Below are 22,127 nucleotides of genomic sequence, written 5' to 3' on the forward strand. Positions count from 1 at the left end.
ATGACGTTGCAATGTAAATAGTGACGCGATACGGGGTAAATAGAATTCAGTTAACCGAGTTTTTCTGGTGGCTGTTGGAAGATATGGACATTGAAGAATTCTGGTTTCAAGCGAACAGTGCCATTTGCCAGTCAGAAAAAGAAAAAGAGTCTATACAAGAAACACCCAAATAATATTGCAGAGCTGAAACAGGAGATCAGACGCAACATCACTAGTCTACCTTGAAATTGAAATTGACAAAACAGTGGGCTGCCAAGCCCACTGTTCTACTGCCCACTGGTCTACCTTATGATTAACATGGTAGAGTAGTTGACAATTTTCCACTTTTTTTAAATACCTTTGATATAGAAACCCAAATACATGCTTACACATACGTGGATCGTAAAAGGAGGGTGTCCCTAAAGTAAGGAAATTTATTATCTCGTAATTTTTTTTTTAAATCGCTCGGACCCGTCAATTTTATTTTTTTTCTGGGCATATTTTGCATAAAAAATTAATTATACAGGGTCTTAAAAAAGCTTAAAAAATCTTTTTTTTCAAATTGCAATCCAATTTTTTATTTTTTATTTTTGGATTGCCCTTACAAATCTACACATTTCTCATGTAGCATGTGCATATTGGAGTTATTCTCATTCAAAATTTGAAAATTCAATATTTCGGCATAGCTCCATAGCAGGCTTTAGATTTATGACGTGGGAAATAAAAGAATAATTTATGTCAATAATTATTATTCTTGACAGTTCTGTATGTATTTTGTTTCATTACTTTCTCAGTTTATTTTCGTTTTTTTAACACTAAATTACATTAATATGCAGCAAATGAGACACAGCGCATAGAAATCTTGATGATGATTGGCTACGGTAATCGAGTTAGAACGCACCAGGCAGTTTATGAGTTATTTAATCAAAGATACCCCAATCGTTCGCCAATATCGCAATCGAAAGCAAGATTGAGCAGAAGTTTAGTCAATTTGGTCATGTGAGATGTTCCTAGATGAAAATAAGCAGTTAGAAGTTTTATTGGCGGTCCAAAATAATCAGCATGTAGCATCTAGGCAATTATCAAAGTACATGGAAATTGGAAAACAAATGTTCTTAAGATACTCCATACGAATAAATACTATCCTTATAAGATGCAAGTTCATCAAAAACTCTTGGAAGCAGACTTCGAGAGGCGCCTTGAGTTTTGTGAACTTTTGCAAAATATGTGTTTGGAGAATCCAAATTTAGTGAAAAATATACTTTTTCCGATGAAGCCACTTTCTGCTTGAATGATGGCGTAAATACCCAGAACTATCGGTACTGGTCCGATATAAATCCACACTGACTGAGGGAAGGATATACACAATTCAATAGAAAAATAAAGTGTGGGCTGGCGTTTTTGGGGACATTATTATCGGGCTTTTCTTCTTTGAAGAAAATTTAACAGGTGAAAGATACCTGAGTTTTCTAAAAGAAGAGCTTGTTTCAGGTCTAGCTATTCTTTTTTCATAAAGATAGAACGTCCGGATTTACCACACTATAACATCTGGTTCCAACAAGATGGTGCATTTCCTCAATTTGCTGTGGAAGACTGTGTGTTTGCCGTTTGTTTGCTGCCGAACTTGTTTTTGGTCGACACTTTCCCAAACATGTCGATTGGAAGAAGCGGTGTTGTTAAATGGCCGTCAAAATCACCTGATCTAACACCACTAGACTTTTTCTATAGAGATACCTTAAAGGAGAGGTATTTAAAAGCCAACCGGCAAATCTAGATGATTTAAAACAACGCATTCGTTAAGAAATACGCCGAATAACGCCCCAAAATGTTTCGCAATGTGTAGGAATTTGTAGATCGATTAGGCTATTATCATTTTATTAACGGAGGACATTTCATTCAACATTTGCTGAAATAATATTATTTCTAATTTTACGAAGCTTTGTGTTCGATAGAATAAAATGTTTTAAACATTATTTTATTGCTCCTTTTCTTCATGACCTTTTTTCGAATTTTAAATGAGAATAACTCCGAAGCGCTTAAACTTAGGTCGAGTACATGCTACATGAAACATTTTTAAAACTGTAAGGGCAATCCAAAAATGCAATAAAAAAAATTTGGTTGCAATTTGAAAAAAAAAAATTAGTAAAGCTTTTTTGAGGCACCCTGTATAAAAACTTTTTAACAAATCCGAGCGATTTAGAAAAAATGACGAAATATTGAATTTATTCCTTATTTTACGACCAACCAATTATATTCAATAAACATAATATAGTATCTAATTAAAAGATTTTATGTTAAGGCTGCCAAGTTTTAACCCCAAATAAAAGTACATACAGATGCTAGGGTCATATTATTTTAGGATATTTATACTTTAAAAAATAATGTATAAACACCTATCCAAACTCGGATAAAAAGCAAAAAACCGCTGATCTAGTATTGTCGAATAAATCTCCTCGTGCAGGGGGCAGCTGTTATAGATCATTATGAACCCGAACTCGAGATACATTCCTTGATACCATTATTATGGCGTTTGGTTCACCTAGGTGCGTCCGGGTGTCGATAAAGTAAGTGCCGGCGACCAGAAGATCGATGTCGTCTCAGCTGGTGTTTGATTCTTATTAGAAGCCGGCCTCCTTTTTGCCATTACAATAGGAGAGCAGATTGATGCTGGGTTATCTATCTTTCTATTGAGAAGCTGAATTAGATTAATGCCACAGAAATCATGAATAATTTCAAATTTGTTGAGGTTTTTAAAGAAGACTCTTGATTGATCTAAGTAAATTAATCGCACCCTATGTCAATCATTAGAAGTTTTCGTAAATGACACAAACCGAAAGAGAAATACTTAATAATGTACATAGTTAATATCATTAAAATTGTCTTCATTGCCTTAAACGCATTTTATAGAGCAAAGTATCAAATAACGTGAAGGGTTAGAGCCAGTTAATTCATTTTAAGTCTACGCTATTTAAATAAGTCGATGATACTATCGTTTGGAACAGTTCTCGTAAACGGATATTGTGTCCCCCATGTCACGGGTCGTATTTCGAATTCCCTTTAGATTCCTAGATGCTATGTAAAGTTAAACCTTTCGGAAGTAAGGTTCAACTTACCGTAGAAATGGCCATAAGTCATACGGAAGTTTGCCAAATTATTTTTATAAGAAGACATTTATTTTTAAAGGTTATTTATATAGGGTAACAAGAGCCGTAAAATTAGGAATAATGCCTAGTATCTATTAAATATCAAAGAAAATACTTCTAATGTTTGAAATGCTTGGAGTCAAATTTTACCTTCTTGTGATTTATTTAGCGGCCATGAAAAAAAAATGTTTATTTTGTTACAGATTCAAAAATGGTCAGAAAATTTTTGTTTTTCGTAAGTAAAACTTTCACTCTTTTCGGAGTGTAAAAGAAGGACTGGGACAATTTTTCCACAGTTTAATAGACCTAGCACCTTTTACTATTTTCGAGGTCTCAATCTCATCATATATTGGATGCCATGCCCTCATATTTGGGATGCCATGAACACAATATATGTAAAAATATTTTACGCAGTGCAATCTACCATTAAACGATATATGGAGACTGGAATAAACTGCGTACAGGAAGAAAGCGGCTACGGACCGCTAGGATAGAAAGATAATTTCTGAGTCTTTAAGTGTAGAAAAAAATCATCTTCAGAGCTCACTGTGACCTCTTCCGAAGATAGCGGCAGGTCAATTAGTGCTCAAACAGTTAGAAGAAGACTAGTATCAACAGGTTTAAAGGGTTGCAAAGCCAGAAAGAAGCCATGGCTTTCCGAAGAAAATAAAAAAAAACGGCTGGAATGGGCTCTTCGACCCAAACACTTTACAGAGGAAGATGGGTCTAATATAGTCTGATCCGATGAATCAAACTTTGAAGTAAGTTACTTTAACTTAATTTCTAAGTGATCTTTATTTTTGTATAACCTCAAAATAACCAAAGAGTAGGTATCATCCTGAATATGTGGTACCAACTATTAAGCATGGCGGAGGCAGCATAATGATCTGGGGCTGCATGGCAGCTGGGGGTGTTGGCGAAATGTTCATTTGCGAAGGCCACATGAACAGTCAAAAGTACATTCATGTACTAGAAACAGCACTTCTGCCTTCATAAATTTTTTATTTTCGGTGACACTAACTTAGATGAAGTCATATTTCAACAAGACAATACCCTTTGTCATAAGTCAGCTACCACAATGCGCTGGTTCACTGACAACCACATTGACTTGTTGAACTGGCATGCCTAGTCCCCAGGTTTTGTCCCATTGGGCATCTTTGGGGAATTCTGAAGCATAAGATAAGAAAACACCGCATAACATCATAACCCGCCTTGCAAAATGTATTGCAACAGGAACGGCACAGGAAGGCACTCAGCAAAGTTGAATCTACCAAGCTTGTACGAAGCACGCCCCCATAGAATTACTGCTGTAATAAAAAAAATGGCGGAGTGACAAAATATTAATGTATTTTGGTTATTTGTATCTAAATAAAGTATCTCAGTAAGTTATCAAAATTTATTTTTACTTAAATCCAAAAAAAAAATAAGTAACTTATGTGATGCTTGTACTTTTGGCCAAGGCTATACAGTATATACAGTTGGGTTAAACAATAAATTGACCTATCATAAAAGCCATTTTGTAAAGGGTTTCTGGTAAAATGAAATTGGCACGTTTAATAAATTTCTGTCGCAACTTCTCTAAATTTATTTGTGGTTTGGTATATTCGTTCATAATATCTTTAAGATAAGCCCCAAAATAACAGCCTTTTTGGGACAAATCTGGAGAAATATGCGGCCATTTAACATCTTCAGTTTCACTAAAAAGACGGTTAGAAAATTTTTTGTTTAACACTCTTTTAAAATAACCGCGTTAAGAGCAGGAGAGCCGTCCTGTTAAAAATATACGACACCGAGGATTTGAATGGCAGGAAGAACTTGGTTTTGCAGTAACTCAAGGTATTTTTTGGCATTTTAATAGAAAATGGACCTATAATATGGTCGCCCAAAATACCAGCCCAAACATTTAATTTCTATGGATACTGAGTATGAAATTAAAAACTTCTGTAGTGATTTTCCCGAGGCCAATATCAAACAATGGAAGGATTGTGCTTCAGATGTGATGGAAAAGAATATTCATCTGAAAATATAGAATATTTCGTTAAAACAATTCATTTGTCTTTTCCATCATGATTTTAGAGTTGCATTTTCCGCCGTTTTTTTCAAATATTGGTAACAGTTTTATGGTCCACACCTAGTACCTCTCTAACAATTGTATTTGATCGAATTGAATCCACTTCTAGGGCACTACAAATAATTTCTTCCAGTTATTCTTGCCCCTGGACCCTTTTGATAGAAGGTTCTTGCACTTTAGTGTCGCATTTATGATAATCTTGAAAACCAAAGGTCAAATGTCTCAAAATTCGAAACCACATTAAAATTAATAATAATTTAAACTATTTCGGAAGGAGTGCAACCAGCTGTAATAGGTTGAGAAAAAAATAATAGCGCTTTAAAATTGAACATTGGACATGAAGTCATACAGCAAAATGACGCATGCCGATATTAATTTATTATTATTATTGTTATTATTCTGTAAGAAATAAAAACAGCAAAAACCTATCAGACGACCGGAAGTGGTCTCTCATCGACGATAGGAAATGATGTTGCTATTATTTTGGACCAACTAATTATTAATTCCTCAACCTGTATATCTGCATTGAAATAGTTTTTGCTTGTTTGCTTGTTGAAAAACTTTTTGCACACGACATAAGGTTTCTTCTCACTGCAAATTTCTTAAAAGTTTGAAACAGTTTCCAAACCATTCTTGATGGGCATGCGTAAAATATTACAACCTCTGATCGATTTGAAACCGTCAGTGCGAACATCAAATACGGGGAGTCCATATTAAAAAAAAAGAAGAACAATAATATTAACCTCACTTTTTAATGCCAGTGGGAAATGGGAAAATAAATAAAATATAAACAAAAAAAAATTACACTACAACCTTAAAATAGGTGTATATTATTAATAGAATTTAAAATTGTGTAATGTTACTTCAGGGCTTACTCTAAAATGGTCGAGAAATTCTATTCTATTAAATTGGGACACAGTTTCATCAAAATATTTTTGATTGTTGGGCCTTATCCGTTCTTCAAGTAAATCTTCTTTAAAAGTCTGTGTCAGAATCAACATAACTGGGAATCAAGATAATTCTGATACTTTATATTCTTCCGACGATTCAAAATCACTAATTTCCTTAATGTCCATTTTTAGACTAATCCAACAATTTAAAATACAATTTTTCAAAACGAATATCAAACAATTTAGAGGTTATGTTTATATTCCGAAGATCGACGTTGACTGGCTACACGAATTCTCTCACACTTTGCTTGAAATAAATCCGAAAACAAGTCTCATTATCAGATGACGATCAGAAATTTGTGTAAAAACATCAAACTTTTGATTTGAAACCGATCAGAAGTTTATGTACGAACGCATTTTACTCTATTGCGCATGTTTATTTGTCGAAAACTTGTTTCTTACTGCTGTGAGAACAAATCTTTAGACGCGCTTAGAAGCGTATAATATGGTTTGGTTAATGGAATTAATTTACTGATGAGACCTATATATCAAAATTAAACAAATAATACAAGAATTGATGACCGCTCAAAACCACTTTAGCAAAAATAATTCAGCCTAACTTGAATTATAAATAAGTTTTGGCATAAATATCGCAAATTTACCTTCTGACTAAATGTAAAAAATCGTTTGAAAATTATTTACGAATTTAACTGGATTTAACTTCACATAAATGAAAGGAGAATTCACGTGATCGATTGAAGAAATAAGTGAGTACCGTAATATTCCAGTATAAATAAAAACTTCGACCTTTCGATTGAATTGAACCGAATTTGCATTGTGGTTAACTTAAATTTCGCAAAAGTTATTTTATTTATTATTATTTTAGAAATTACCGCCAATGTTTAACCGGTATACCAGAGACAATATCCAAATTTTATTAAAATAAAAATAGCAAATCGGGCCGCGGGCCCATTGCGACAATTATTTCTATGATGTAGGGACGCAACACAACTATTTTCATATATTTTCCTCGCAGTGATTAATGAAAATATTCTATTATTATTTTAATTTTTTTCATAAAAAATTATAAAAATCTACTTCAAAATATATTCAAGGTTGAATTCCTTGAACCGAAAATAAAAAAAACATATTCCCTTCATTTTCTTAATCAATGCAGAACGAGCAGCAACAAAACATTTAGTAAATCAATTTTTTTAGTTTTTCTTTTATATTCTGCCTCTACGCATCACCGAGTTCTCGGACCTTTAAAATATTTTTTTTTGGCTTACCAAAATAATGGATAACCGCTAACCGGAAAATAATAATTGAACGCTGGGCAATAATTACTGAGAAACGGAAATCGAAACAAAACGTGCTGTGGTTTTCGAGCAATAACTTAACAACATCGAAATTGCCTTCGGTGAAATTATCGGCATTTCATACTGGTCAAGTTTGCTTCCTGAGAAAGCAGTTATTGTTGGCTGTTACTTGGTTTATAGGACCAAATCTTTTTTTATGCATTTTTCTACGTCCTTTTATATTTTGTCGTGTGTCTAATGTTCTAAATGATTACAAAAAAGTTTTTAAACTCAAATACACGAAAATATCGTTTCTTATATAACAAGTTCATATAAGAACTACAGAAATTCTTGTAAACAAGATTCTGTACTGACAAAACTGCAAATAATGTGAAACAAGGAGATTAAAATAGCAAAAGATAAAGAAATACGTTTAGTACAGAATTTATAGTATTATTCAATTATAAAGTATTAGTACATACATTTCCCAAGAAATCAAGACTATGATCATTCATTCATTTCGTAGAAAGACCGTAAGCCTAATTTTTTTTAGTACTACCTGGCGAAGTCCATCAACAAAAGCCGACGTAAGAGAGCTGCTTTCTGATGTAAGCAAGTCTTACCTCAGACTACAAAGGGCAAACTAAAAAGATTAAATGTCTCGAGCACATGCATATTACATACAAAAAACCATCTTGTTAAAAATTATTTTAGTTGCGCAACCCAGTTGTATCTAGAGCCCGCTTATGATTCAGAATGCCGGAGCAATCGTAAAAAATAAATGTTAGGTAATTTGTAATTATCCATGAGCAGCAACCTGCGAAGCAAGTTAAGTAAGAGCTTAAACATTATAACCGCAATATGTGTGGTACCTATTTTAACCCTTAGAAGTGGCTTGAGGTTGTCTGCGATGTTTGGAATTTTTCTAAAATTTCAGCGTATCTGAGGCCCCACGCGGGCAATGAGGATAATGTATTTAAAATATTGAATTTTTATTTGTTTGCTTATATTGCTATTTTTATTGCTATTTTTATTGCTTTTACTATTAGTTAGAAGCAACGTTATAGAACTTGAAGCCTGTCGTCCTTTTATCACAGCTTGTTCCGCCATATCTCAGGCAAATACAAAGGACGAAAAACATAGTTAGGTACTAAAGCTTCCCGCCTAAAACACATAATTCCCGATTTGGAGGCATTAACAATAATACGGTTTTGTCGAGAATACAAAATTAATGTATTAAATTGTCGTTGCCAGTCGATTTCGGAGTCACTTAAAATAACTAAGTCATCGGGGTGCTTCAGAAATAATTGATACTCGAGCGATTATATTTCATCGATGTTGATACTACGTGCACCTGCAGCTTTAAAAAATCCTTCAATGTACGACAAAAAACAGGAGATAAATACGGGACTGAAGCACTCCTAATGAGATTATAAAGTTCTTTATTAATTTAACCCGTGCGAAGCTCTAACCTTAATAGAAGCCTTCCCATAAAGGACATGTAGTACACTCCCAAACGTGTACCACTTTTTTCAGAGGGATTCGTGAGATATGGAATTGAAGGCGCGTTTAAAATATATAAAAGCCCAAAAAACATTATAATGTTTAAGCTGAAGATATAAGCGCTGGTAAAGTAAAAATGTTGTTGATGCAGCCCCGATCTTTACGAAACCCGCTATGTAATTCTGGCAACGTATTAATTTTATTATCCCATATTATTAATCTTTCTGATAGAATTTACGTGAGAAATTTAAACAGTACAGTTGATTAAGACATTTGGCCTAAGGTTACTGAGTAATTCGGATCATTTTTTTTAAAGCAATAACTTCTTTTATCTTATCATGAGTCATAATTCCGTTTGAGATTCAAGTATTTTATTAAAAAGAGGGTTCAAGTAACCAATTTTTTGGGCAATGCTTTTAAAAACTCTTAATTAATTTCATCATTTCCTGAAGCTTTATTGTTTTTTTCATTTACAAGGTTTGACAAAGTTCCTGCATTACTATAACAAACTCAAGAATTGGATCGCATGCACCATTGAAACTGAGATTCATTTTTAAATTAATAGAGTGAACTCGTGTGAAAAAATCTTCCCAATATTGTTTATTTTAAATTGTATCCAACAGGTTTTCTCAGAGATGTTGACTAGAATCGTTAAACTTCTAATCGCCAAAATGTAACAAGAATTTTTGCATAAGACAAATTAAAAGTTATATTTTTGTGATGTTTCTTTTGTTTTTTTTTATAGTAACATAGTACTATTATATTTTTTTAGCACCAATAGGCTTCGATAGGTAGGTAATTATTCTTTTCAAAAAATTCCAAACGAACCAAGCATGTTTACAGTTTTCTTGCAATTCAAATTTCATAGAAAAGATATATATATACATACTATACGACTATAAAGAAGCCTAAATTTACAGAGATATCATAAACCACAGAAAGTTATATGTTGTACACTGGTGTTGTTCGAATTTGATTGTAACAGTCAATAATGCCGTAGTTGCTCTTCAGTATTAATCGGCACTATCGATCGATCAAGGTTTTCAAGTGGCCCCAGAAGTGGAAATTTAGTGGATTAAGATCTAGTGATCTTGATGGCGAAGGTTGTGGACCACCACGTCCTATCCTACGCCTCTCAAAAACTTGGCTTAAATCATTCCTCACCGCTAGCGGAAAATAAGCTGGTGCACCATCATGCATAAAATACATGATCTGCCTCTGTGCTAGAAGGACTCTCTCCAAAAGTGCTGGTGGATCATGTATTAGAAAATTGTTGTTTTTGACAGTTGACATTTAGCCTAAAATGTTTATTATTATAAGAAATAAGTGACTTTTCAAAGATGTAAAATTAATCACAGGGGTAGAAAAAATGGTCCAACAAGTCTATCGCCAAGAATTCCCGTAATTATAATAATTACTTTACTATTTGATTACTTTTGAAACGCCATAACTTTCATAAGTTCATGTTCATTAACCAGTTAGCAACCCATCAGAGCAAACTCTTTACCTTCAAGTTCCTCGAAACCCATCGCTCTGGGCGATGTGCAATAAGAATAACTTTTTTTTGTAGGAAAAAGTATGTAATCATAGTTTTTATGTGAAAAAAATGACCTCAAAAACTTATTCACGAAATATCTCCCTACCCTTGCAAAAGTACCCTTTACAATTTTCGAAATAATTTTTCAGTATCACCATTTGATTTAGGGTAAAAATTTATGGTATAGGATTTTTTTCGACATTTTTTCTCGCATTTTAATTCAAAAAAATTTCAAGAAAACTGTTTTTTAAATTAACCCTTAATATGCCCTTTTCCGCCTTATACTTAAAGGAACTTTTTTTACTATTTTTAGGATTACTATCACCCCGCCAATTTTTTTACACCATTTCATTGCCACCCTGCATATCATGTTAAATCGCTTACTGAAATTTTATTACTACTGTTTCCTAAGTTTTTTTAACCTTTGTAAGACATTATAAAGATATCAAAATTAGTTTTTTTCCTCTTATGAGTTTATTTTTATTTAGAAAGAATAGACTCGAGTTCTCGCTCAAAATGTCTTCACAGCTATCACATGAATTTACCTTGTAACATAACCCTTCTCTAATTAAAATCCTAATATCACTTTATGATAATCAGCTAACTCATCAAATAATGATAGCGTCAGATTGGGAGAGAGTTATTTTCAGCAAAACGGAGATCTTTCCTGTAGTTCGACAATTGTTTTAGAGCAAGTAGCAATCGTCAAATATATTATATGTTTAACTAAGTTTAAATAATGTGAATGTTTATCAAAATTAATGCAATGTATAATTTCAATTCCGTTAAGGCCTAAAGCTTCGCATCATTTTCTGCAGCTATTCCCAAAGATTTTTTTAACCTCTTTTTCTGAGGATGACATCAAATTGACAATACGGAGAGATAAGTGTAAAGACCGGTCCATATTATTAAATCAGTATATCCCAGAAAGACTGCCAATGGTTTATGATTCTTATTAAAACTTCTCATTATAAAGTATGAAAAATCAGCACTTAATCTTAATCCTTAATTAAAAAACCCTTCAAGAATTGTATATGTCTAAAGACTTGCTTTTATTAGCTCGGGTTGTATCTATGTATATATGTATGTAACGGAATTTTGGAGCTTAATTTTCACTGGTTTCTAAAAATCTAATCAAGTTGAAACTTTGAACACGTGTCAAGGACCGATGACAATGCAATAATTTGATAACAGTTTCCCATTATCCTTATTAGGACTGCCAGGATTATCAAATTCTTTTTTAGATCTTCTTTAGGAGAGTAAGAGAAATAGAGCTAGCGCGTGATGTGCGCATGCCTGCACTTTCAGAGTTATTCCTACTAATTTCTGGAATCTACAACTTACTCTTTCGAACTTGCTTGGGCACGTGGCTCTGCACAACGGAGACCAAAATGTCTTTAGGGTAGTTGCATTCTCACCTTGTTTATTCTTTACACATGCGTGGATATTATTAAGTTTCATAAACGCAGGTTACTCTAATTAATATTCATATAAGATTTAATATGATAACCGTGATTTACAAAGGCTTCTTATTAATTACAACAAAATAATCAGAACTTAAATTTTGAAATTATTTAACGGAACGAAATTTGGTAAGTAAATAACGCATTTATCGTGATTAAAATGTTTTAATTCAAAAAGCTTTATTGATTAAAGTACAATAAACGAATATGAATTAAAATAAATAATATTTTAAAAAAAAATTAAAAAAAAAAAACGATTTCATTGCTAATCGAACTAAAAAGTAGAAAATAATTTTGAATTACAAAGAGTTTTTATTACAATAGTAGGTCGGACAATCAATCATAATTAATTACCTCAAATAAAAATCATTATAAAATTTAAGTTATTAACAGAAGAATTCAAATCAAAGTAAAAAGCGTATGATGCATTTTACTTCATTTTTATAACTCTTCTCTCATAGATAGTTGCCATTAGAATAATAATAAATTGTCATATTTAATATGCCGGGCACCCCAGGCTTTTTAATTTGATTTAAATTATTCTGTTAATAACTTAAATTTTATTATGATTTTCATTTGAGGTAATTAGTTATGATTGATTGCCCGACCTACTATTGTAATAAAAACTCTTTTGTAATTAAAAATTATCTTCTACTTTTTAGTGCGATTAGCAATAAAAGCATGTTCTTTTAGTTTTTTTAAACTATTATTTATTTAATGTATTTTTACCAAATTTCTCCTTTGAGGTTATAGTTCAGATTTTAAATATTTTGCAGTAGTAAAGAATTTTGTACTCTTTTAGGAAAAAGTATTAGTGCATGTAACAAGGTCTATTCAACTTATTCCGATTAATAAAAATTATGGCCTCAACTAATTGAGTCTTTTTTAAGGAATTTTTGAAGTTATTTTTATGAAAGCTAATTCTTGTAATTTGACATTCAATTTCTTGCTTTTAGAACGTACGGTTCGTGTTTTATATAAATTAATTCGCACTCATTTATAAAAACTATTGATATTTGATTATATACTTATTGAATATTAAACGCTGTTTGAAAATTAATAATTTTTTTAAATCAATTTATATTGGTATTTTTTATATTAGTACTGATGTAAATATGTTAAATATATGTCCAGAATTATCCGGAAAATCCGAAAATGCAAAAAAATACAAAAAGTTTCATTTATGAATAAAATATTTTTTAAAAAATTTTTTTGCAACACCCTGTATATTTACTTGATGAAAATATACCAGATCCAAAAATAAAATCGTTGTGTCCAAAAATTTAAAAAAAATACCTCCACTCCATTGAAATTATCAGTTATTAAATCACAACCCTGTATAATTACTCTAACAAATGTATTTTTTTTTTGATTAAAATTTTCTACTGATTCATTTGTCCTAACGACTTGTTTTTATAATAATTTATACTTTCATTTTAATTATTATTTATAATAAATGGATCAAATAAAAATATTAATTAAAAATTAAATGTTCTGGCAATATATTATCTTTAAAGTTCCATGTGAAACAACTACCTTCAAGGTTAAATAATGCCATTTACTTAAACGAATTTAAACATTTTTTTGATAAGGATAAAAGGTCAAATTAACTAAGGTAAACTTAAAATGACGACCAATAAATTGCAGTTTTGGCATTAAAAAAAAAAATTGGTACGTAAATAGTATTTTATGCAAGACAGAAAAAACATATCTGTTAATAAAATATCGGCCTATCCTAAATTATTTAATATTGAGTTATCAATGCAGCTATTAAATATAGAGTGCATCCATAAAGTAGCGGATAAATTCAATAAAAATGAAATAGACTGTTTCTGAAAAAAATGCTCGAACCCGTCGATTTTAATATTTGGTTTAGGGTTTTTCTACGTGAAAATTAAAAGGAAAATTTTTTAAATGGAAACCACAATTTTTTAATGCAAAACAAGAAAGAAAGCATTTTTTTTATAAAGGTTATGGTACAAATGAATAGTGGTTACATAAGCAATTTTGAACGAAAAATGATGTAAAATTGTAAAAGTAAAGAAATGCATATCTAAATTAAATGTTGGTATTTTGGTTTTTTAGTTGTTGTTGTTAGTGTCAAAAAGTGAATATTTTGGTGCAACTATTTGAAGTATTTTTACATTGGCAAGTGGTGTTTATTCTTTTTGAGGGGCGAAGCAGTGTCATCCTGCGTTTTATTAGTAGGTAATAGCTACACTTTATTACCTACTGTTATTGAGTGAGATATGAAAAAATTAACAGAACATGAAAGAATCGAAATCTTGTGCATGATTGGTTTCGGAGATATGCGGGTAAAGGATGGATAAAGGAGGTGATGGATAAAGCAAAGTTTCGTGAATTCAGGCATGTTCGGGGTATTCAAAAAGCTGGTCGGAATTCAATAACTGAAGATGAGCTTAACGTTCTGTTAACGGTCCACCCTTATAAAATATTCTTACTTCAAGACCTATCGGAAGATGATTTTGATCGCCGAAATAAATTTTGTGAGCAAATGCAGCAATTATGTAATGATAACAATGATTTTGTAAAACGGATATTTTCTGAGGAAGCAACGTTTACTCTGAACGGCGATATGAACAGACAGAATTGTCGATACTGGGCGACCGAAAACCCGCATTGGTTCACAGAATGTTATACACAACACCCTCAAAAAGTCAATGTGTCGTCCGGTATAGTGGAAGGAAGAGTTTTAGGATCTTACTTTTTTGATAACACTCTCACTGGTGAGTGATATTTGGACTTTCTTCAAAATGATCTTATCCCCGCTCTGATGATAACTTTGTATCTGGATTTGGAAGAACTCGACATGCACCAACGTGATCTTTTTTTTTTAGCAAGATGGTGTCCCGCCACACTATGCTTTACCCGTTCGAAATTATCTAGATAAATTTTTTCCAAATCGTTGAATAGGTAGACGAGGGTTCATTGAATGGCCACCCCGATCGCCAGATTTAACTCCCCTCGATGACATTTTATGGGGATACGTAAAAAGTTAAATGTATGTCACTAAACCAGCGAGTTTAGAAGATTTAAAAGAACAAATACCCCAGGAAATTAGAAATATTACTCAAGAATTCATTGACAACGTCAATTCAAACATTTAATTTAAATAGGTATTTCTTTAATTTTACATTTTATTTATCATCATTTTTCGTTCAAAATTGGTTAGGTAACCACTATTCATTTGTACCATATCCTTTTGTAAAAAAATAGTGGTTTCCATTTAAAAAACATATTGATGACGTCGTATCTTTTTTTTGAGTCCCTGTGTATTTAATTTCCACGTAGAAAAACCCTAAACCAAATATTAAAATCGACGGGTTCGGGCATTTTTTTCAGAAACGGTCCATTTCATTTTTATTAAATTTATCCGCTACTTTACGGATGCACTGAATGTATATTAACAATATTTCAACATTTAGCTTTAAATGTATGATGTATTAAGCAAAGTGAATTATTCACAATAGGTATAGCAGGGCGACCACTATTCTGAAAACACCGTAACATCGAAATGTTCTGCTTTTAACATCGTACATATTGGCGAATATTCTCTTATGACCTCATACAAGCAATGCCATCATTTATAACTATGAAAAATACTATTTGATCATCGATTAGCTTTTACTTTAGATACATTCCACAAAGTGGCTTATTCATGTTATTTATAATATAGAGCGACTAAAATTCAACGAAAAAAAAACAACTAAAAATTTTAAAACAATCCTGAAACAAACCTTGACATCAAAATTTTTACTTACGTCAATTTTAAAACTGATTTATATTTTGACCTATATTTATTTTCATTACAGTTACATTACGTAGTTAAAAAAATATCACTCACCACTTTTCCTCTTCTCTGGCAACACAAAGCTTTTACTTCTCTTTACCCTCAAGGACCTTCTCCTCAAACTCCTTAAGAAACTCTCTGGCATTTTTTGAAACTTTGGAGGTTCCATCTGACCATGTTTCTTCCCGTCCGACATCATCAGCCAGTTTTTTACTGCCGACATCGAGATCCCACGGGACTTTTTCGGTGTCGGAGTTGCAGAAGGTTCATTATGTCTTATATCCACCATTTTCCTTTTTTTTAATATAATACAAAAAGCTAAATATTGCAATCTATGGCATTATATTTATTTCAATAAATATAATTATTTATATTATCAATGAAACACTGTAACATTACTTCATCTGTTTCTCTAAGTGCAATTTTCACTATTTACTAATCACACACGTCACATATATCACTTTTTTTTTCAAACGGAACAACTTTCATATTACGCGCGCTTTTTCGCGCAATTGACGCGATCTTTTCTGATATGAACTAAACGAAGTCTCTCGCGAACACGCTTTCGACCTTTTCGACGCCGGACGGCGGAATACGAAGTCGAAATGCAAAAGGAGAAACGGTTTTCGCCGCTCTTCTGAAGGGTGCGCGCGCGCATGGATACCATGGAATATTTTTAGGTCCTTCTGTTGGTTTACCACCATTGTGGTAGCGTTTTTCTTCTTTCACCCATAAGGACAATCAGTAATAAACACGTTAAGGCTTACGTAAAACAAAACGAATAGCAATTAAAAATATTTATTTTATTGTTCTAAATTGAGACAAAATACCGTAAAGTAATTCAGAAACATGATACTAAGCTGTAATTGTAACATGATCTTAAAACTCAGTATGCCAAAAATTTAAAAAAAAACAACTATTACCATTTAAAAAAATCCTTACAGAGAGTTTAGTGCTTAGTATTGCTGGATACCTAAATATTGTATATGGTCCTTTTTTAACTGAACAAAATAAATATAAAATCCAGAAAATTCAAAATTCCTGTGTAAGATTACTAGAAATTTGCCTCGGAGGGTTCATGTGAGTGAGCATGTAAAGCCGGTCTATAGTCTTAATATGCGACCCAAAAAAGATTTTTGGGTATAAGCTGCACTGTACATAAATTACTTAATTTTCATGAACCAGAATATTTGTCAGAATTCGTTATTCAATGGGGAGATACAAATAACGTAAATATTCGCTATGTCGTAGCCAGATTATAAAAGCTCTCGTTTTATAAAACGCCTAGTCGTTTTATAAACGGCGGCCAGATTGTCAAATATTAATTGTCAACTCATTATTTTGCTATCTGGCTAGCCATTTTATAAAACGACTAGGCATTTTATAAAACGACCATGACAACTTTGCCAGAATGTCAAACGGTAATGTTTTCACCGTTTAACATTCTTGCGGGTGGAGTATTTCAGTCGGTTTGTAAAATACGAATTTTATTTAAAAGTATTTAATAAAATATAAATTATTGATATCAACATACATATTTGGCAGCACTAAGCAGATAAAAAATTGTCCTTGTAGCTATAAGACAGTTAGATGAATATGTTAATACGCTTTATTTTATGAATAAAACAAATGAATAAAAATTTATTATTTATTAATAAAAAACACTAAAAATACAAAAATAAATAAACATTCAATATTCTTATTATGTATTATGTATACATAAGCATACTTAAATATAAAAAAAAACAAAATAAGCGTTGATGAAAAAAAAGTTCATTTATTGGAATATGGATCACTAAAATGGCACCTACTGGTTCATTTTCCGCGAGCCTTAAAACAAAGGCATCTCTTAGTGCAGCATTGCAGTTTACTAGCATTTCTTAAAACCTTGTCCTCCAAATTGCGAAACCTTAGAAACTGCTTCCCTTAGAGAGAAATATTAACATCTGGTGTGACAAACTGATTAAAGTTAGAATTGCCAACTGGATTTAATTCGTCTTTGGAAAACCATTGATTAAGGCGACCATGCTCTGTACCTATCTGGTCATTAGTAATTTTTGAAGCAAAATGGCTGCCTTTCAAAATCTTATTTTTCGCAATTTTATTTCAATTTAAAATAATTAAACTTTAGGTAACACAGAAATGTAAATATTTCACTACAAAAGATGTTGAAAATGTGCACCATTAACTTAAAGATAGGAAAATAATTTATTGGAGAACCTTCACGGACATTTTGGAAAGTGGCAACATCAATATTGCGATATGCATCAATTATTCTTTGACGTAGACTTTTTGTTTCAAGTAGCCTCATAAAACAAAGTCCAAAAACCTGGCTGGCCACTTGGTAGGCCCTCCACGACGAATCCAACGATTAGGGTAAGTATTAGTCAAATATTCTCTAACATTTCTGTTAAAGTGAGGCGGTGCCCCATCTTTTTGAAAAACTGTTTCGAATTCATGAGGATGGTCTTTAATAATCTCAAGGATCAGTGCTTCTACTGTATTTTCCAACATGTTTAAGTAAAGGTCTTCTGTCAAATTTTGGTCTCTACTACCACGAAACAGGTGTAGTAAAGAAAAGAAAAATAAATAAAAATGCGAAAAATAAGATTTTGAAAGGCTGTCATATATATGGTATATATAGATAGATACTATAGGTAGAAGAAATGACTTAATATTCTAGTAAACGTGGCACTGGCGAAAGTTGAAAACCTTAAATGATCCATCTAATGTTAGAAACAAACTTTAAGCCTGACTGTAGCACGAGATTACACTTTGTGCTCCTTGACTAATATGGTTTCTGATTTGCTCCTTTACTAGTGACGTAGGTAGCGGAACTTTATAAGACTGATTTGCTCCGATTATTACAAATCTAATAAATGACACGTGATTCAGCATTTCATTTGGGATCCTCTGTGAATTTTTCAATTACTTACTTCACTTTTGTTAATCGAACGACAGCTAGATTTCTTGACTAATTAAAGAATTTATATAGAGTCCAATTTTATGGAGATATGCTGAAAACTGCCATTTGAAGCAGGTATCTTTAGGTAATGATCGATTTTCAGAAATGTATAAACGTAAATTTCTTGACATGATTATCGCTAAAAAACGTAAATACGAGATGTTTCGAATTGGAAAATAGTTTTCGTTGCTTTATATTATATCAAATCGATATTTGATAAGTTATCTAAGTATAAGTTAAAAATGCTTAAATATATTTTTGCTGAAATAATCTACAGAAATAGTAAAAATCAGACTAGATTTCCACGTCGCCTTTCTTCCCCCTGCATATTTTAAATCCCAATGCCAGTCATTTTTTTTCCAAGAGGAATCGGACGCTCCACTTGTGCCAGATAATTCCCCTTCTTTAATAGAGATCCCCTCGGGCTCAACTACCACCCTCTTGATATTACTGTTCGCGACATTCTGTGAAGTAATCATTACTTCTTACGAGTGAGTCATCAGATTTCGTTTGTATTAGGAATTGTCTTTATTATAGGGGGAAACGTAATCTGACGAAAGCCCTACAGAAAATCCCTCTATTATGAGTTTATTGTGCTCTGATATTTGCCATTAAAAGATCGAAGCAATATTTGTTATACGAAATCTGAATAATATACAGGGTTTATCAGAATGAAATTCTAATTCTTATGAGGGATGATTTTAGGAAGTTCACTGCTAGTGGTGAAAGTAAAAAAATTAGTTTTTATCTGAGAAAAAAATATTTTGTGCTATGTCCGCAGGTATCTATGAAATTTCAATAGGTATCTAAAGTACTGAACGAAAGATGTAAAGAAAAAATATTTTTTCGTTTGCAAATCGCGCGTGGGGATGAGAAGAAGTGAAATAATGAAACTTGTCCTAAAATAAATGGGTATGTTAAAAGTAATTTTTATTAAAAAAAAAAGCAGTGGCGTACATAATATTTTTCAAAAAATATACAATAAATATATAAATAATATTTTTCATAAAAATATATAATCAAAATAATAATATTCTCCCTTTTTAAGTCCCACCTTAGTACGGTAAGGTAGGATTTTTTATTATAAATAAATGAAAGACCAAATTTGGTAAGGTCAGCTATGGTATTCCATAGGGCTTAATATTGTGCCCTTTGCTCTTATACTAATAATCTTGCTAATTGCCTAAAATTATTCAAGGTATATTCAGGAAAAAAGCCGTAAATAAGGATTTACATAGATTGTTATTACATTCAAATCTTCATGATTTTCTTATCAATCCATCCAAGCCAAAGCTGATAATGGTTAAACGATTTTTGGTAAAGAAAAGAAAAGTGGTGAATCTCTTATAACCATAAGCGGTGTAACCATAGGTGATGATTCGTTATGAAAGTTACAAAAAGCTTAGGCTCCTTCCTATCTGAATGTCAAGTTGCGCTTTAAATTCCATATTAAAACCTGTCTACAAAAAGCATATACCGCACTAACTTATTTTATTCTCACAAGCATTTACTACCGGAATCTTTAAAAATTAATCTGATTGACATTTTAGTTTTGAGCCGTTTGCTGCCATATTGTAATGTGGTTTACTCCCTTGTTTAGATATGACTAAAACACAAAAATTCAACGAGAACAAAAATTTTGCTTAAGATCATCTATGGAATTAGACAGTACGAGCCAGATCCTGATAAACTGAAAGACTGTCACAAGATATGGCGAAAAGACGTAAATTACTTTGTTTGGTTTTATTTAAAAAATTATAATTAAAAAAAGTTTTTCTTACATGCTAGAGGAGACTAAATAATAAACACTCATTAATTAATTACTCCACCACCAGTTCTAATACCAGTTTTTTTCAGCGAGCTTTCACTTATAACTTCTATCGGCTTTACGCAATAACATTTATGGATATTTAATTTTTTTTTAAAAAAAGGTAAAATTACTTTTTTGTGTGATGTTTATATACATATATGTCGTTTATATATATATATAGAGTTTATATATATATGGGTTTCAACAAACACCTACGAAAATAACTTAATAGCATTCAATTACTAATGTCTTTACTAGTAATAAAAGAATTACAAGGTATGAAAATTTAAAAATACATTAAGTCAATTTTTGTGAACAGAAACATTATAGTGGTTAAAAAGTAGTGGTGGTATAAACGTCTTACCCATCAGTTATAAAAATCTGAAAATTTTGAAGAAGTGTGGTCCGAGGAATATGATTTTTAGTTCTCTTAAGAGGAAGACTATGTACATAGATATTTTTCTAAAGTCAATGGAAGGAGTCACTGTTAGTGACAGGACATAAAAAATATCTACCAAATTATTAAACCAAATTGTTTTTTATTATTAATTTTGAATTTGTAGTTTTTTTTTTCTTGCTTTATTACATAATTTTTTGTATCCATTATAATAAACCACTGTAATATTTATGTAGCAAATTTGCGAAATAAACAAATTATTATTATTATTATATTATAATAAAATTCAGTTTAAAATAATATAATAATAAACACACTACGTAAATTTGTGCATTTAAGAGAGGTAGTTTAAATTTACATTTTAAACCTTGGACGGACTTTTTTTACACACCTCTACGAGATTTATAAAAAAAACTCCGGATCATAGTAATAACATTTTTAGATTAAAGATCTAAGGTGCCAAAGGTCACTAAAAAAATTCACCAACGTATAACACGACAAAAATCCCCTAGGTCTAGTCCGTATTATGCACAATTTGTTAAATTACCATACCGCGATCTATTTATCCTTAACAAAGGGTGACCGGTAAATCTACAACACGTGTCACTGGTCTTCCGCCTACTTTAACCCTTGCCTCACTATGATGGGGGTCCAGCTGATCACTTCTTATTGTTCCATACCGGCCCATTTTTGTGCACCAAATGAGGCGGTGAGCTTTGAACTATTTGCTGACCGTTTGACTTGAAGGCATTACTATGTATTTCTCATGCATTGCGTATAATATACGCACACATTTACAGAATAGAGACATAACAACCGGAGGTTTTAGAGATGCGATATTGCGCCAAAGAACAAAATTTAAGAGGGTTATTGTGTATTACTACTATATAATATAATAATACCAATAAATTAACGATAAGTAACTATATTTTTTTTAGAAATGTTCTAGAATGGAAAATGTTCTAAAACAGCATAATTACAGGTAAATATCATAACTGTGAATTGATGTAATGTAGAAGTTTCACTTCCAATAAAATAAATACTGTATATTCTTTAAAATTATACATTCACTGTATATTCTTTAGTATTAGACTGGTTAATTTTCAGCAGTTTGCTATAATACTGACGTACTTCAGATATGTGAAAAAAAGAGCACTTTTGAGATTGAGCACTCCACTTGTTATTAATGACACAAAAGTAAAAAAAAAATGTTTTTTTTTTAATAAGAAAACAATGTATTCGAATAAATGCGTGTTACAG

At 31.7% G+C, this 22,127-nt stretch overlaps 1 protein-coding gene across 2 annotated transcripts in view; it reads right to left on the minus strand.

The window, feature by feature from the left end:
* LOC126735774 (centaurin-gamma-1A) overlaps positions 1–22,127 on the minus strand; it is a 293,447-nt gene that overhangs the window by 62,951 nt on the left and 208,369 nt on the right. Inside the window, exon 1 of one of the 2 annotated variants that reach the window (XM_050439879.1) lies at positions 15,750–16,291. The exons of the other annotated variant lie outside the window; for it this stretch is intronic. Within the exon in view, the coding sequence (XP_050295836.1) occupies positions 15,750–15,984 (235 nt within the window). The 5' untranslated portion in view covers positions 15,985–16,291. Of the gene's footprint in view, positions 1–15,749; positions 16,292–22,127 lie in introns of those variants that run through there. 2 annotated transcript variants of the gene reach the window in all.

The sequence above is a fragment of the Anthonomus grandis genome, chromosome 4 (genome assembly GCF_022605725.1).
Source record: "Anthonomus grandis grandis chromosome 4, icAntGran1.3, whole genome shotgun sequence".
Taxonomy (NCBI): domain Eukaryota; kingdom Metazoa; phylum Arthropoda; class Insecta; order Coleoptera; family Curculionidae; genus Anthonomus; species Anthonomus grandis.